Raw genomic sequence first — 15,957 nt, 5'->3', positions numbered from 1 at the left:
CGGAAGAGTGAATAGGCCTTTTGTAAAGGGAAATCATTCCTCATCAATCTATTAGAATTCTTTGAGGGGGTCAACAGATGTGGACAAAAGGTTTTCCAGTGGATATAGTGTACTGGGACATTCAGAAAGCCTTTGACAAGGTCCCTTACCAAAGGCTCTTAAGCACAATAAGCTGTCATGGGATAAGAGTGAAGGTTCTCTCACAGATCAGTAACTGGTTAAAAGACAAGAAACAAATGGTAGGAATAAATGGTCAGTTTTCAGAATGGAGATGTAAATAGTGTCCCCCAGTGATGTATACTGGGGCCAGCGGTGTTCATCATATTCATACATGATCTGGAAAAAGGGGTAAACAATGAAGTGGCAAAGTTTGCAGATGATATAAAACTAATCAAGATAGTTAAGTCCAAGGCAGGCTGTGCAGAGTTAAAAAGGGATCTCACAACACTGGATACCTGGGCAACAAAATGGCAGATGAAATTCAGTATTGATAAATGCACATTGGAAAACATCCCAACTATACGTACAAAATGATGGGCTCTAAATTAGCAGTTACTACTCAAGAAAGAGATATTGGAGTTATTGTGGATAGTTCTCTGAAAACACCCATTCAATGTGCAGCGGCAGTCAAAAAAGCTAACAATGTTAGGAAACATTAGGAAAGTAATGGATATATAAGACAGAAAATATCATAATGTCACTATGTAACTGGTACGCCCGCACTTAGGGTGACCAGAACTGCACACAGAATCCCATCTCAAAAAGTTATATTAGAAATGGAAAAGGTGCAGAGAACGGTAACAAAAATTATGAAGGGTATGGAACAGCTTCCATTTGAGGAGAGATTAAAAAGACAGGGACATTTCATCTTGGAAAAGAGACGATTGAAGGGGGGATATGATAGAGGTCTATAAAATCATGAATGGTGTCGAGAAAGTGAATCAGGAAGTGTTATTTACCTCTTTGCGTAACACAAAAACCAGGGTGTCAGCCAGTGAAATTAATAGGCAGCAGGTTTAAAACAAAGAAAAGGCAGTACTTCTTCACACAATGAAGTCGTCAACCTTGGAGCTTGTTGCCAGGGGGTGTTGTGAAGGTCAAAACTATAACTGGATGAAAAAAAGAATTAGATAAGTTCATGGAGGATAGGCCCATGAATGGCTATTGGCAGGATAGTAAGGGATATAACCCTGTGCTCTGGGTGTCCCTAGGTCTCTGACTATCAGATTCTGGGACTGGAGGATGGGATGGATCACATGATGCTTGCCCTGTTCTGTTCATTCCCTTTGAAGCATCTGTTACTGGAATACTCTATTGGAAGACAGGATACTGGGCTAAATGGACCATTGTTCTGACCCAGTATGGTCATTCTAATGTTCTGCTTTTGCTTAAGGGGGTGTGTACATGCAAAGAAAAGCCCTCAGCACTGAATCTCAGAACCCTAGTCAGTTGACTTGACCTCAAGGGGCTTGGGCTGCTGGGCTAAAAATAGCAATGTAGGTGTTCCGACTTGGGCTGGAGCCTATGATCCAAGATCCTCCCACCTCTCTGGGTTTCAGACTCTGGGCTCTAGCCTGAATGGGAATATCTACACTGTATTTTTTAGCCTTGCAACCCAAGCCTGAGTCAGTTGACCTGGGCTCCGAAATTGTGCCCTGCTGGTTTTTCTTTGAAGTAGCCATAGACAGTTTTTTCAGAAACGGCTCACTTCTCCTCTCCTTTAGAGTAGTGAGTGGGTGGGGAAAAAAGAAAAATCCCTGGGAACTTTACAGTTTCAGTGACTATAGTTGGCCAGCAAAGGGACTCTTTGAGATATGCTTTAGGGTTTTGCAGCCAGTCTCCATCTCTTGCTGCAGTTTGGGGGTCTAGTTAGTACCCCACATCTTGTTTTCACCCGCATAAAAGCTCCAGGCCTCTCCTTGGCACACACAATGTGGCCTTTGGACTTGGACTTGACTCCTCTCTTTCTGTCTCTCTCAAATAAACTTTTCCCTCTTTCCATAAATGAGGTCCCACTGCCTCCTCTCAGATCCTGATAAGCCATTAATCAGCTTGGGACAGGGTTGGCTGTCCTATCAAGCAGATTTTATCTCTTTATTTCTATTTTTCTCCTTCTGTACACTGCATGCACTACCTAAAGGTAAAGTGTGTTGGTGAGGGCTGCTATTTCTGCCTCTGTAGAGCAATTTGTATAACCTTATTTAGGATCCCAGATGCCCTGCTGCTTTCACCAGAAAATGATCCTGCAGTGGAAACTACACTTGCTACTCCAAAACCTGTTTTTCCCTACAGTTTAAGGGCTGTTCAGCAAAATTCCCAAACACTGAGGAGAGGTTGAACATTAGTAGAACAAAATGTGATATTCCTTTGGCAACTTCTGTCCAAGGATTCCAGAGCAATCAACTAAGCTCAGAACATACCTGACCACTGCTGGGGAAGGGAGAATGCCAACTACCCACTGTCACACAGCAATGTGGAAAGGGGAAACTTTGGCCAACGACACTGAGGTTAACACCTAACCTTTACATAGAATGCCATCTGGTCATTAATATCCAGGCAGAGCAGCAAGGACCTTGGATTTTAAAGTCTCATTGGAAAAGTCTCTGTTCACAACCAGGAGACTGGAATGTTATTACTTTCTGGGAAGAAGGAGGGTCTAGTAGGGAGCAGATGAGTGGTGATGGAGCATGCTGGTTTCTTTCAGGAATTGCACTGATTTGTGGTCCCTTTTATTTCCTTTCTCATCTGTGATATTTGGTAGTAATAGTTTTTTTTTTTCTTCTCCATCTGTCTGTGGTCATGTGTTCGTCTTGGCTCTGATTGGCTGCTGATGTTGTCATGTGATCTTCCATCTTGCCTCCAGTGTCTGGTTAGCATGACTGCAATCACTCAGCAACAGCTGCTCACGCCTGACAACAAGGTTCTTTATTTTACTCTTTTCCCCTCAACTTTCCATGATTTTTATTCTTCTTATGTGCTTTACTTATTGACTTTTGAAAGGGAGGCTAGAGGAGGAGACTCAAGGAGCAGGAGGAGAAATGGGGGAGATTTGGGACCAATCTGGTTGTACGACTAGGACCTTTACTGCTTCAAGTGCACTTTCAAGATGATGCTATCAGGGCTTGGGATAACACTATTTCTCTAGAAAGGCACAGAGTTCACCCAGGTGAGAAACTGAGAATTGCAGGTTTATGTCCTGGGATTATGGCTATGCTGATTGGGTCTAAGGAGTGTATTTCTGACTACTGGAGATAGGAATAAATCTCCAACAAGCTGCTGGGATCCAGAATGCTGCACACCCTGAACCTGGCAGGTTTTGGACTATTGGAAGCATCTGTTTTTACTTTTATCAACCATTCAGAAATCTGACACTGTGTGCTGTTCCCAGGACTGTGTCATCAGTAAGGAGGTTGATGGGGCAATCCAGCAAATGCAGGGCCAGGAACCCAACAAAGGGATTTCTTTCTTGGCTGAGTGTGCGGCAGAGAATGGTGTAGACATACTCCTGAGAGTGCACTAGAACCTGGCACAAGGGCTGTGATTGCTCAGGGGTCAAGTCAGCTCTACTCTTTATATTCTTGCCTGAATAATTGTTTCTTGCTGACTGTGCATGTGACCTGTTGCTCCTCAGGCCTTGGCCAGTATGAGTCTGAATACCCAGCCTATTCTTAACCTAGAGAAGTTCCATGAGGGACAGGAGATCCCACTGCTCATGGGAAGACCTCAGAATGGTCTACAGTCCACCCCTTCCACGGAATTCAACCCCCTGATCTATGGCAATGATGTGGACTCTGTGGATGTGGCCACCAGGTGAGTTGACTAGGCACCTACATGCTGAATCTCCATAAGGTTTGCACTTGAGAAGGAAGTGCAGGGCTTTCTGAGGGTGCCATGTTGTAAGCCAGTCTGTATCTCTCTCCTTCAGAATGTTAGCTACAAAAAAAAATTATCTTCAAATAAACATGTCAAGGCAGTGGTTACCATGAAGTTTGTGTCAGGGGCTCACTGATGATGATGCAGAACATGGCAGTAAAGGCAGGATGGCGAATGAGAATGAATTTATAGAAATGGAAATTACCATGTCCAAAGGGGAAGCAAAACTTGAAGGGCTCAAGATGAGGAGATTGGATAGTCTCACTCCTAGAACATTGAAAGAGAATGAAATTGCTAGTCTGGTAGCAAGGGTTTTTAATAAATCTATGAGATGGGGGTGGTATGATATGGCAGCAGAATAGCAAATGTCCTATCTATATTTAAGAAAGTAAAATAAAGTGATCCAGGCAACTTCAGACCCATTAATCTGACCTCAGTAATATGCAAGGCTTTAGAACAAATTTGGATGGAAAGAATAATTAAAGGCATGGAGGTAAATGGAAAATAGGATCAATTGCAACATGGGTTTACCAAAGGTAGATCATGCCGGACTAATATGATATCTTTCTTTTGTTAAGATAACTGATCTTTATAAATAAGAGAAATGCAGTAGATCTAACCCATCTGGACTTCAGTAAACCATTTGGCGTGGTGCCACATGGGACATTATTAGTGGTTGGAGAGGTGGGTAAGGAACTGGCTAATGGAGAGATTGTAGTGAAAGGAGAACTGTCTGGCTGGAGGGAGGATACTAGTGGAGGTCCTTGGCGTGGCTTTTGGGACCAATGTTATTTAACATTTTCATTAATGACCTTGGCACGAAAAGTAGAAATGTGCTAATAAAATTTGCTGATGACACAAAGCTGGAAGGTATCGTCACTACAGTGGAGGACCAGAATATTGGATGACCTTCAGTACTGGAGTAATAGAAATCGGATGGAAATTTAATAGGACAAAGTGCAAGATTGTGCTTTTAGGGACTAATAATAAGAATTTCTGCTGTAGGGTAGGGGCTCATCAGTTAGAAATGACAGATAAGGAGGAAGGTATGGGTGTATTAGTAAACTGTATGATGACTAAGACTTCAAAGTGATGTGTTCATTTCCTGCATTTCCCCATAGCTTATCTCAGCTGCCTTCCCTAGGTCTCAGCAGCTTAACAGTGTGAGTTCAGGTTAACTCACGCGCCAGTGTATTAGCTGCTTCCCACGAGTCATATTCATGTAAGAAATGTAATCCCCAGAAACCTGTCTTCTTCTTAGCAACTCTACTGGCAGATATAAGGGATGATCAGCCATGAAGGGGCTTCTTTGCCAGAAGTAGTTGGCTGGGCTGACAATCCTTGTGTGAGTTGGGCGTACAAAGCACCTGCTGTGAGGGAAAGGAAAGTTAAACCAAAGCAGTTTCTTGAGAGAACCCCTTTTCCCAGTGGGAGTCACACATGTCCCCATTCCTATTTTGTATCACCCTTCCCTTTTAGAAACACTCCTGGGTGGAAATGTTGCCTTTTGTGTAACATTTAAAGGCCCTGTCTGTCCCCCTCCCCTTTGAGGTTCCATGTCTGCATCTGACATATTACCATCTTTTTCCTTCTTAGGGTTGCTATGGTGAGATTCTTCAACTCACCAAATGTTTTGCAGGGTTTCCAGATGCACACCCGCACCCTTCGTCTCTTCCCCCGGCCTGTGGTGGCCTTTCAGGCCAATTCTTTTCTTGCCTCTAGGCCAAAGCAGACAGCTTTCGCTGACAAGCTGTCTAGGACACAAGCAGTGGAATACTTCGGAGAGTGGTCACTCAACCCAACTAACTATGCTTTTCAAAGGATCCACAACAGTAAGTCCTGGTCCTGCCTTTCTGCTCAGCCTGTTTAATGCAGAAGCTTCTAATATGGAGACACTACTGGGAAAGCGGTTGGCTAGTCAACACACTGTTCCAGCAATGGAGCCTATTCTTGCTGTGGAAGGGACTTTCTTTTCCAGTAAGGGTCCATGAAATGAGTCTTGAACTGAAACCTCCTTGTTCCAGTTGGCTGTGGGTTTCTGTTGGATTATTGTCATTGTTACCCTGCCTCTGTTGTTTGTTTTACCTATTTGTGTCTTGTCTGTCTGCATGCTGTAAGCTCCTCAGGACAGGGACTCTCTGTTCCTATGTGGTTCTATAGTGCCTAGCACAATGAGTCCCCATTTAATTAGGGCCTCTCAGGGTTGCCATAATACAAATAACTAAGTTCATTTAACTCTCCTTTTTCCTGTTTTCTTTGCAGACATGTTCGACCCAGCCCTGATTGGTGACAAACCAAAATGGTATGCTCACCAGCTTCAACCAATCCACTACCGTGTCTATGATAGCAATTCCCAGCTGGCTGAGGCATTGAGTGTCCCCATAGAGAAGGAAACAGATTCTGAACCTACTGATGACAGGTTGGTGGGGAACATGGCACTATTCAATTGCTAACTAAGAGTCATTGTAAATGTTCTGGCCATCTCTTGCTTTGCTGTTGCAACCTGTTTCTCTGACCTCAAAAACTCCCACCTTATTTCTTCAGTCTATAAAAAGCACTGCTGCTAAAGTAATTTTTCTTCCTTCATTAAATAGTTTGCCACTCTCTCAATGTGGAATGGACACACACTAGCCTTTGTAAATTGAGCTGAGATGTCCCAAGCACTTCAACCAAAACACACTGTTTTAGGAAAAATATAAAACAGATTTATTAACTACAGAAAAATAGGGCTCTGAAGTGATTATAAGTAGCAAGCGTAGAGATCAAAGTTGGTTACTTAAGCAATACAAATACATTTGTAATCTAAATTCTACAAATTATGCAGGATTTGAATCAAGCAGTATCTTACCATGAAAGGTGGCACAAGCTGGTTACAGTTCCTCATTACACAGGCTGAGACCACCCTTCCCCAGTTCAAAGTTTTTGTCTTCCAGATGTTGAGTTGGGGGAGGGGGAGGAAAGAGTGATGATGTCACTTCCCTTCTTTTATATTTTCTTCCAGCTTGCTGGAAAGATCTTTGCTGTGACGTGGGGATCAGGCAGTCCCCATTGGTCAAGCAGTCTCCATTGCATATGTGCTCTCTCTGAGAAGTCTCTGAGATGGCCACTGGGAGAGTGGATTCCCTTTAATAGGTTATCAGCACATCTGGCAGCTCCTTTGTTGCAATTGAAAGGTTGGCTGTGGGCATCTCCCAACTTCACAGTATATTTCAGTAACACATATAGCAATGCTTCATAACTTCACCTATAATGATACCACATAAAATCCAACAGGATATTAATGTTCAACAGATCAAAAATTGTAAAATGATACCTCACAAGGCATACTTTGTACAAAGCATATCATATATGACAGTGGTGAATATGGGGTTCCAGGGTGCTACTTTGAGATGCAGAGTGTCACAGTGCACTCTCTTAAAAATTAGCCTCTACCTCCGGCTTGTGGCCAGCCATTCTGCTATGACCCTTTTGGAGGGATCGGTGCAGTATGAGGCTTGGACGGCCATAGGGCAGTGCTGATGATCCATATCTTGTAGCATCCAGCTCCTGTGTTGCTGTTTGGCTGCCTCTCATCTCTCTCTCTCATCCTAGTGGTAGCGACAGCGTGGATTATGATGACTCAAGTTCTTCCTACTCCTCCCTTGGTGACTTTGTCAGCGAGATGATGAAATGTAACATTAATGGCGATACCCCAAGTGAGTAACTAACTTCCTAAGCTGCACTTTCATTGGGCCTGTATGGATCTTCCATCCCCATTCACCTGCCCTTTGAGAAAGTTGCCTCTTCTGAGTCTTTCATCAGAGTGGGAGGCAGGTAGATTATGGTCTGCTCTTATGCAGGAGAGAGACTCTCAGCCTATTCTGCTGCAGCCTGGGACAGTCAGAGGAAGAAACTTTCTCCTTTCTGTGAGCATCACTCTCCAAAAAATCTCTGGGAGAGAGGAATGAACTGAACGTCGTATTGGTGACAGGAGCTAGTTTAACAATCCAGGAAACTAACGTGCTCTGTCCATAGAAGATGTGCAGCCTGGGCACCAGTAGTGCAAGCTTCCCCTACCTCACAGTACCCAATCAGTGATCATCAGCCCTGACCAGAAAGAACCATTTTTAGTAGAGAACAGAGAGAGAATTCGCCTTGGCTTCTGATGAGGCTGCCAACAAGAGTTTCTGTTGGGATAGTAGTTTTTCTTCCTTAAGAAACTGTTATTGAAACCCCAACTCATTTCCCATGTTGGACAATAAGGCACTGAGCAGTTTTTGTTCATTAATGAGATGGGAGGTTGGTACTATGCATTCGGCGGGAGTAGTGAGCAGTCTCTAATGCCTGGTGGTGTGTTTGCAGATGTTGATCCTCTGACACATGCAGCCCTGGGTGATGCCAGTGAGGTGGAGTTTGATGACTTCCAGGAATATTCAGGGGATCTGGATGCGCAGGCTCTGGACAGCGAGAGCTCCCTGGACAACAACCAGCCTCGCTCAAGTTCCAGCACTACAGCCAGTAGCAGCCCCAGCACTGTCATCCATGGGGTGAATCACGTGTGTACTAGGACTATTGCACACACAAGCTCAGGCACAGGGTGCTAGGACCTGGAGGAGGGAGGAGTCTAGGCAAATGGGATTGGGATGAGGGTGACTCCTACTAAATGGACTTGGGTAGATGAATTTTTCACCCTCTTCATAGACAAGGCTGAGTTTGCTTGCAGCATTATGGTCACCAGAAAAGTTTCCTTTCAGTACAAGCACCTGTATTTCCTATCCTTATCAGCCCGTGGTTAGGAATGAGGCACCAAGCCTTATAGCTGAGAGAGTAAGTTCCCTCACCCATCTGGCACTGTGTGGGGCTGGTTCTGGGAATGGGAGAGCCGGTATGGTAAAATTATGGAGCTAGTAGGTAGAGGGTAGACCGTGAAGAAGATACACCTCTACCTTGATATAACGCTGTCCTCGGGAGCCAAAAAATCTTACTACGTTATAGGTGAAACTGTGTTATATCGAACTTGCTTTAATCAACCAGAGTGCGCAGCCCCGCCCCCCCGGAGCGCTGCTTTACCGCATTATATCCGAATTCATGTTATATTGGGTCACGTTTTATTGGGGTAGAGGTGTGTATATGCTTTTCAGTCAGACATTATAAGTTTCATACTCTTTTATACTTGTAAGGGGTAGTAATTTAATGACTCATCCATATCGGTAACTCATATTCTTGTATTTGCTGGACAAATACCAGCTAGATAAAAATCCCTCAAAGGGGGTTGGCTTTTAAGGCTGTAGTGAGTGGGGATACTACAGGGGTCTAGAAGACTTTGTAAATTTAAATCTGATCAGATTTGTGGGGAACACTAAGTGGGAGAAGTGGCAAACACACAGAACAGAAGCAGGCTTAGCAGTGAGCTGGAGATGGTGGGATGGTGAGGGCTACAAGCCAGAGATGAGTTAGTATAAATGATGCTCTCAAGGAGGGGACGCATGGATACAAACTGGGAGGTTCTCTGGAAAACAGTGAGTCTCAGGAATCAAGGGGCAATAGGAAACTTTAATAATCAGTTGGATCCCTGGGCAAATAGAATATAAAACTAAGGAGGCAACTTTGCTGCTTTCTGTGGACCTGGAGGAGCCACCCCAGAATAACAGGTACAACTCTGCCCCTGGAGAGAAAACATAATGATGACACAGATCCTGGGAGAGACGGAGGGAGGAGCTGCTTTTACATAGTCTGATAAAAATGAAAAAGAGCAGACTTGCCAGAAGAGCGGAGAAAACAAGAACAGGAAGTTATCCCCATTACCGCGTGATAGTGGGATACAGAGCAATTAGCTTGAAACGAAGGGAATATTTAATGATAAGATTTGTCGGGCAGCGGAATAAAGCCCCAGAAAGGTGAACAAGGCACTATTACTGCATATCTTAAAGCCCAGGTTAGAGGAGCTGGTAGTGGGAATGGTATGCAGAGTCCCTCAGAATGCTTTTCTTGCTCTATCCGATATTTCTATGGGGAGTGTGCATTGATAAATGGATGAATTGGTTGGTCCACAGGAGTCAGCAGATTCAGCGGAGATGGAGGAGAAGATGATTGCTGGGTTTTCAAATCACCTTCCCTCCTTGCCGCTGCAACCAAACTTCCCCAAGATGAATCTGGAACGTCGTGATGGTGAAAGCCCAGCTGGCAGCATGAGCTCTGTGGAGGGAATGGTGAAGAAACGAGAGTATGATAATCCATACTTTGAACCACAGTATGGGTTTCCTACTGAGGAAGAGGATGAGGAACAGGAAGAGAGCTACACCCCAAGATTCAACCAGAATCTGACTGGGAATCGGTAAGGCTCCCCCATCACTTGCTCTTCAGTAAAGGGGTGGTGAGGTTACATTTGTTTGTTCCAGTACTTCAGTGTTTAGCAGTCTTTTCCCCAGGAAACTCCTACATCCCAGGCATGTCCTGATAGTCTCCTCCAGTTGGTGCTGAGCAGCTGCAGCCTCTCCTAGCTGAGCACTGACGCTAACTGCAGACTTTTGTTTAAATTTGGGCGGCTGACATAATTATTGACATTTTCCTGAAAATGATCTAGGATGTCATCCTTCGATATTGGCTGCAGGAACTTGGAAATCTCCAGTGGCGTTTCGGATATGAACACTTGCCTCACTGAATCAAGAGACATTGCGCTCAGATACCATAGTGATGGGTGATCTTATTTAAAAATAAAAAAATGTTCAGGGTTCTAAGCACAGAATCGTTATGGTATGCCCTTCTGGCAGGTAATAGAAACATGAACGTGGATATACTTGTGCCTCATGTTTCCTCTGTTTAACCCCAGTTTGGTAATACTGCTGTGGAATAGGTCCTAGAAGCTTGTATGAGTGTGGGAGTTCCCTGCTGTTGGATTTAATGGCAGCTGGAGTCTGTACATTTGTGTGAGTAATAGCTGAACCTTTTTTTTTTTCCCCCCAGGTCTCAGAAGCTACTACGTCCTAACAGTTTAAAGCTGGCCAATGACTCTGATGCGGAGTCGGACTCACGGGGCAGCTCCCCAAATTCCACCATCTCCAACAACAGCAGCGAAGGTTTTGGGAGCCTTATGTCTTTTGCCAGTATGTACCGTTGCCTCCTCTAAACTGGTTTTAATGTTTAGTGTTTGTGCAGATTCTACCTTAGTGTTTCTGAAGTGGGGAGGGGAGAGAGCAATTTGAAACTTCCCCAAGATGGCAGCTTAGCTGTCAATCTCTCACCAGCTCTGCCAGAGGTCATTCTGGGAGTCACAGGACCTGTTATCCTTACAGTGCCCTACATACTCTGCAGTAATATGGGCCTACATTCTGTAGAAAGGGCTTTGGATTCTTTGGTGCTCTGGTGTAGCAGACTGGAAATTATGAGGCAGCTTCATTAAAATTTTGAAAATTGAGGTATTTAGAGCATTTATTTTCTATATTGAAACAGTTAATCAATGCAGCTCCCCCCGTGTTGTTTATTTCAATATTAAGTTCAATTTCTTTATCCTACCCCAACATACGCGATTTTTAATAACTTGCAGATTTTTCTGTTGACATGTGACTGAATACTAGAAGTTTTCAGGGGTGAAGTAGAAGCTGTGCGAGAGGGTAGTTGGGGTTTTTGACACTTAGAGGAGCATAGGAGTAGTGAGATAAACACATTACCTTGATATTTCTGCTAAAGTGATTAACAGTTAAATAGCGACGTGTTTTGATACCATGGTAATTGGTGCAGCACAAGAACATAAGAACGGCCATACTGGGTCATACCAAAGGTCCATCTAGCCCAGTATCCTGTCTTTCGACAGTGGCCAATGTCAGGTGCTCCAGGGAGAATGAACAGAACAGGTAGTCATCAAGTGATCCATCCTCGGTCGCCCATTCCCAGCTTCTGGCTAACATAGGCTAGGGACTCCATCCCTGCCGATCTTGGCTAATAGCCATTGATGGATCTATCCTCCATGGACTTACCTAGATCTTTTTTTAAACCTTGTTATAGCCTTGGCCTTCAGAACATCTTCTGGCAAAGAGTTCCACAGGTTGATTGTGCATTGTGTGAAGAAATACTTCCTTTTGTTTGTTTAAAACCTGCTGCCTATTAATTTCATTTGGTGACTCCTAGTTCTTGTGTTATGAGAAGGAGTAAATAACACTTCCTTATTTACTTTCTCCACACCTGTCATGATTTTATAGACCTCTATCACACCCCCTTTTAGTCATCTCTTTTCCAAGCCGAAAAATATCAATCTTATTAATCTCTCCTCTTACAGAGCTGTTCCATACCCCTAATCATTTTTGTTGCCCTTTTCTGTACCTTTCCAATTCCAATATATCTTTTTGAGATGGGGTGACCACATCTGCACGCAGTATTCAAGGTGTGGGCATACCATGGATTTATAGAGGCACTGTGATATTTTCAGTCTTATTATTAATCCCTTTCTTAATGATTCCCATCATTCTGTTAGCTTTTTTGACTGCCACTGCATGTTGAGTGGATGTTTTCAGAGGACTCTCCACAATGACTCCAAGATATCTGCTGAGTGATAGCAGCTAATTTAGACCCCATCATTTTGTATGTAGTGTGGGGATTATGTTTTCCAATGTGCATTACTTTGCATTTATCAACATTGAAATTCATCTGCCATTTTGTTCCTCAGTCACCCAGTTTTGTGAGATCCCTTTGGCTCTTCGCAGTCTGCTTTGGACTTAACGATCTTGAATAGTTTTGTATCATCTGCAAATTTTGCCACCTCACTGCTTACTTCTTTTTCCAGATAACTTATGAATATGTTGAATAGCACTGGTCCCAGTACAGACCTCTGGGTGACACCACTATTGACCTCTCTCCATTCTGAGACCTGACTATTTATTCCTATCCTTTGTTTCCTGTCTTTTAACCAATTCATGAGAGGACCTTTCCTCTAAGACTTTAAATAGAATAAAATAGTGAATTGTTGATCTTTAAATGATCATTTTTTCAGGGCAGTTAACTGCCCTGCTCGTATGAATGGGGTTGTTTCAGGCTATCTGCAGATTGGGGCAGATGGCAGTGCGTTAGTTACAGTCAGTCATGTTTTCATGGGTATTTTTTGTTTGTTTGTTTTTTACTGCCTATAAGTGCCAGAAACACAATTAAAAAAAAAAAAAAATGGAAAGCTCAGATTTTGGAGCAGAATTCTGTGACAAAAATGGATTCCATAGCAGATTCCAGAGTCAGAGTACATGAGGCCCTGCTCATAGACCCCATCTCAGGATTGCATGTTTTCATGATCGTTTTGGAATTCTGTTCTCTCAAGTAGTATCAAGTAAATTATTCCAGGTAGAGAATCAAGTTTGGAAGCATTGAAGATACAATGTGGTGTCTCTAAATCTAGGGTAGAGAGTGGGATATTACTATACCAAAGTGATTTGCAGCATCAGCAAGGTGCTTGAATACCATGACTTATGAGCATCGTATAAAAAAATAGATAGGATTTTTACAGACTTTAAAAAAAATCTGACTTTTAGCAGGAAAGATTTAAACTGTAAGCAGAGGGCATGTTTGGCTTTTGGGACACAAGAGAATATAGAGGGTTAATCCAATAGTGGGGATGTGGAGCTACTGAGATCTGAATAAAAGCATGAATTGCAGGAAGAGTGAGGGGAGAGTGTATGTTGAGCACTAGAGACATTTGATTGTTTCACCTTCTGTTGTAGGCAGCCTGTACAGGAACCACAGCACAAGTTTCAGTTTGTCCAACTTAGCCCTACCAACCAAAGCTGGGAGAGACAAGAACACTCCCTTCCCCAGCCTGAAAGGTAACCACTTCCTCCCCTTGCCTGCTATTGCCTTTGCAATGCTTCTGGCTGCCAAGCAGTCCAAGGATTCACCCTCAAAATGGCATTTTGGGGGTGTAAGACATTCTGGGGATTTGGATCAGTGTTCATCTTGGATAGTTCTTTGATTTTTCTCGGTAGGACTTCTTCCCATCACTTGGGGTGTTTTGTGGGATGGAGAGGTTTCCTTGCTGTGCTATGTTAATGCGCTTTAGTGGTTCGAGTAGGGGACTCTGGGAACCAGGACTTCTGTGTTCTTCTACTCCTCCTCTACCACTAACTTGCTATATAGATTTGGGCAAGTCACTTCAGCACTGTCCCAGTTTCCCCATTTGTAAAATGGAGATAATGCTCACCTACTTCCCATGGAGATTATGGGGCTTAAAGAATGTTTGTAAAGTGTTTTTTCAGCTTTCAGATCAAAAATCCCCTAAAGAGAAGCAAAATATTAGCACAGTAGCTCTCATTCAGGAGTGAAGATTTGACCCTAAGCTCCTGGATACAGCTGTAAGCAGAGTACTTCCTTCTCCCTTGCAATGCCTTAAGACAATATGGACTGAAGAAATTATTACACTAGGGAATTGCCCCAGCATGGCTAACCCTGGAGGTGGTTATTGATAACAGAAGGGGGATCAGGGCTTCTCATTATTTTTTGCATTGAAACCTTTCAGTTGCTGAGCTGGGCAAAGGATTCGTTTGCTTTTTAAGTTCTTATAGATAATTAGAATTTATTATTTTGTTTTAATTCGATGATTTTATTTATTTTTCCCCTCATCATTTTCATCGGTAAAGATTACTTTAATCTGGAAGTGGGAAGGGATTTGAATGAAGGTTGGTATGACATTTTGCTGACCTTTGACCTTGTAGTAACAAAGGCCAAAAGTTGGGTTTTGTGTGTTAACTTCCATTTTTGTTTGTGAACTGAGCAATCCTGCTCCGGGTGTAAAGTGAGGAGGGGTAGGGCTGGGCTGGTGGAAATGTTAGGGGAGATTTTGCACAATTACTCTCTGGGAATCCACATTCTACCCATTGGCTGTATTCCCAGGTGCAATTGTGAAGGGTAGGAAGCATGGCTGGGTTGGGCAGTGCACAAGAATGTTGTCTTAGTTAAACTTGCTATTGATTCCACACATTGGAAGAAAACAGTGATGGGTTTTACCATTCCATGTTCATGTTTTTCCTCTCATCTCCTGCAATTTGTTCCCTTCTTTTCTTGACAGCTGTATGTCTGCACAGCCCACAGCAGCAAGCCTCACAGCCCAGATCAAAGACTTCTAAAAACAGCTGTGTAGACAACGCTTTGAAGTTGCTGCTTGGGCTGGGACTCGAGCTCTGAAGCCCGCTCCCATGGCTAGGCCTTTAGTGCTTGGGCCCCAGCCTGAGCAGCAACTTTGAAGCGCTGTCTACACAGCTATTTTTTTGAGCGCTAGTGTGAGCCTTGGTAACCAAGTCTATTAACCTGGGCTGAGCGGCTCCCTGTTGGGGCTGTATAGACGTGCCCAACAGAATCTTTGGTGTGAGTGTTGAAACATAAGCTAGGGCCTTCTCTAGCCTGTAGTTCAGTCGATTTGCACATGTATAGATGCTTGTGTGTGTGTGTAAATGCTGGCCTGGGTGAAGTTTCCCTTGCAAGTGATTTGTTTTAAATGTTTTTTTGTCTGTCTGTTGTGTAGTTTTAAATTGCTGAATAACTCTTGCAATTCCTGAGTGCATGTTTGTAACTCTAAGGGAAGATGATGCTGGGATTGTTCTTCTATAACGTCCATTTCGTCACGGCTCCATGAGCTCTTTCCACCCCTTTCTTTAGTTTTTGTTTCATGCACATCTCTTCACTTTCTCAACTGGGCACATGTTTTTGATAGTGCTGGCGAAATGGATGGTGCAGTACATTAGCCCTGAAATTTGGCCAATCTGTTTCATAAATTTGGCTGGCCCCATGTTCTCTTTGAGGCTTCAAGAACCCTTCCTACTGTAGTGTCACTTGGGTTTGATTTTGAGGGAAGGTTGGGAGGAAGCTGGTTACTAACTTAGACTTTTGGTTGGAGGTGGTGGAGATTCTGTAGTACACCACTAATTGTGTATTTTGTGTCCCAGTATTTGGGTTAAATTCTATAATGGAGATTATTACTGAAGCTGGCCCTGTAAACAATGAAGGTGGGTTCCCTACAGCATGCGCTGTGCATGATGTAACAACTCCCAGCATCCTCTATGCCTGCCTCTTGGGCGAACTTTCTCACTGGGTAACCAGTATCACATGATCTATACTAGTCACCCCTTAATGCATTGA

General features: G+C 43.5%; 1 protein-coding gene across 30 annotated transcripts in view; it reads left to right on the top strand.

The window, feature by feature from the left end:
* Positions 1 to 15,957, top strand: part of MADD (MAP kinase activating death domain) — a 112,108-nt gene that overhangs the window by 31,768 nt on the left and 64,383 nt on the right. For 9 of the 30 annotated variants that reach the window (XM_034769469.1, XM_034769468.1, XM_034769462.1 and 6 more), the window contains exons 8-15: positions 3,632 to 3,810; positions 5,470 to 5,705; positions 6,136 to 6,292; positions 7,465 to 7,568; positions 8,215 to 8,408; positions 9,906 to 10,186; positions 10,816 to 10,955; positions 13,551 to 13,652. In XM_034769469.1, coding sequence (XP_034625360.1) covers positions 3,632 to 3,810; positions 5,470 to 5,705; positions 6,136 to 6,292; positions 7,465 to 7,568; positions 8,215 to 8,408; positions 9,906 to 10,186; positions 10,816 to 10,955; positions 13,551 to 13,652 — 1,393 coding nt within the window. Of the gene's footprint in view, positions 1 to 2,863; positions 2,921 to 3,631; positions 3,811 to 5,469; positions 5,706 to 6,135; positions 6,293 to 7,464; positions 7,569 to 8,214; positions 8,409 to 9,905; positions 10,187 to 10,815; positions 10,956 to 13,550; positions 13,653 to 14,462; positions 14,502 to 15,764; positions 15,825 to 15,957 lie in introns of all 30 variants that reach the window. The other 21 variants (XM_034769476.1, XM_034769464.1, XM_034769457.1 and 18 more) reach the window with 6 other exon arrangements.

The sequence above is a fragment of the Trachemys scripta genome, chromosome 4 (assembly GCF_013100865.1).
Source record: "Trachemys scripta elegans isolate TJP31775 chromosome 4, CAS_Tse_1.0, whole genome shotgun sequence".
Lineage (NCBI taxonomy): Eukaryota > Metazoa > Chordata > Testudines > Emydidae > Trachemys > Trachemys scripta.
Note: the sequence above shows the minus strand (reverse complement) of the source record. Positions and strands in the feature narration are given on the sequence as shown.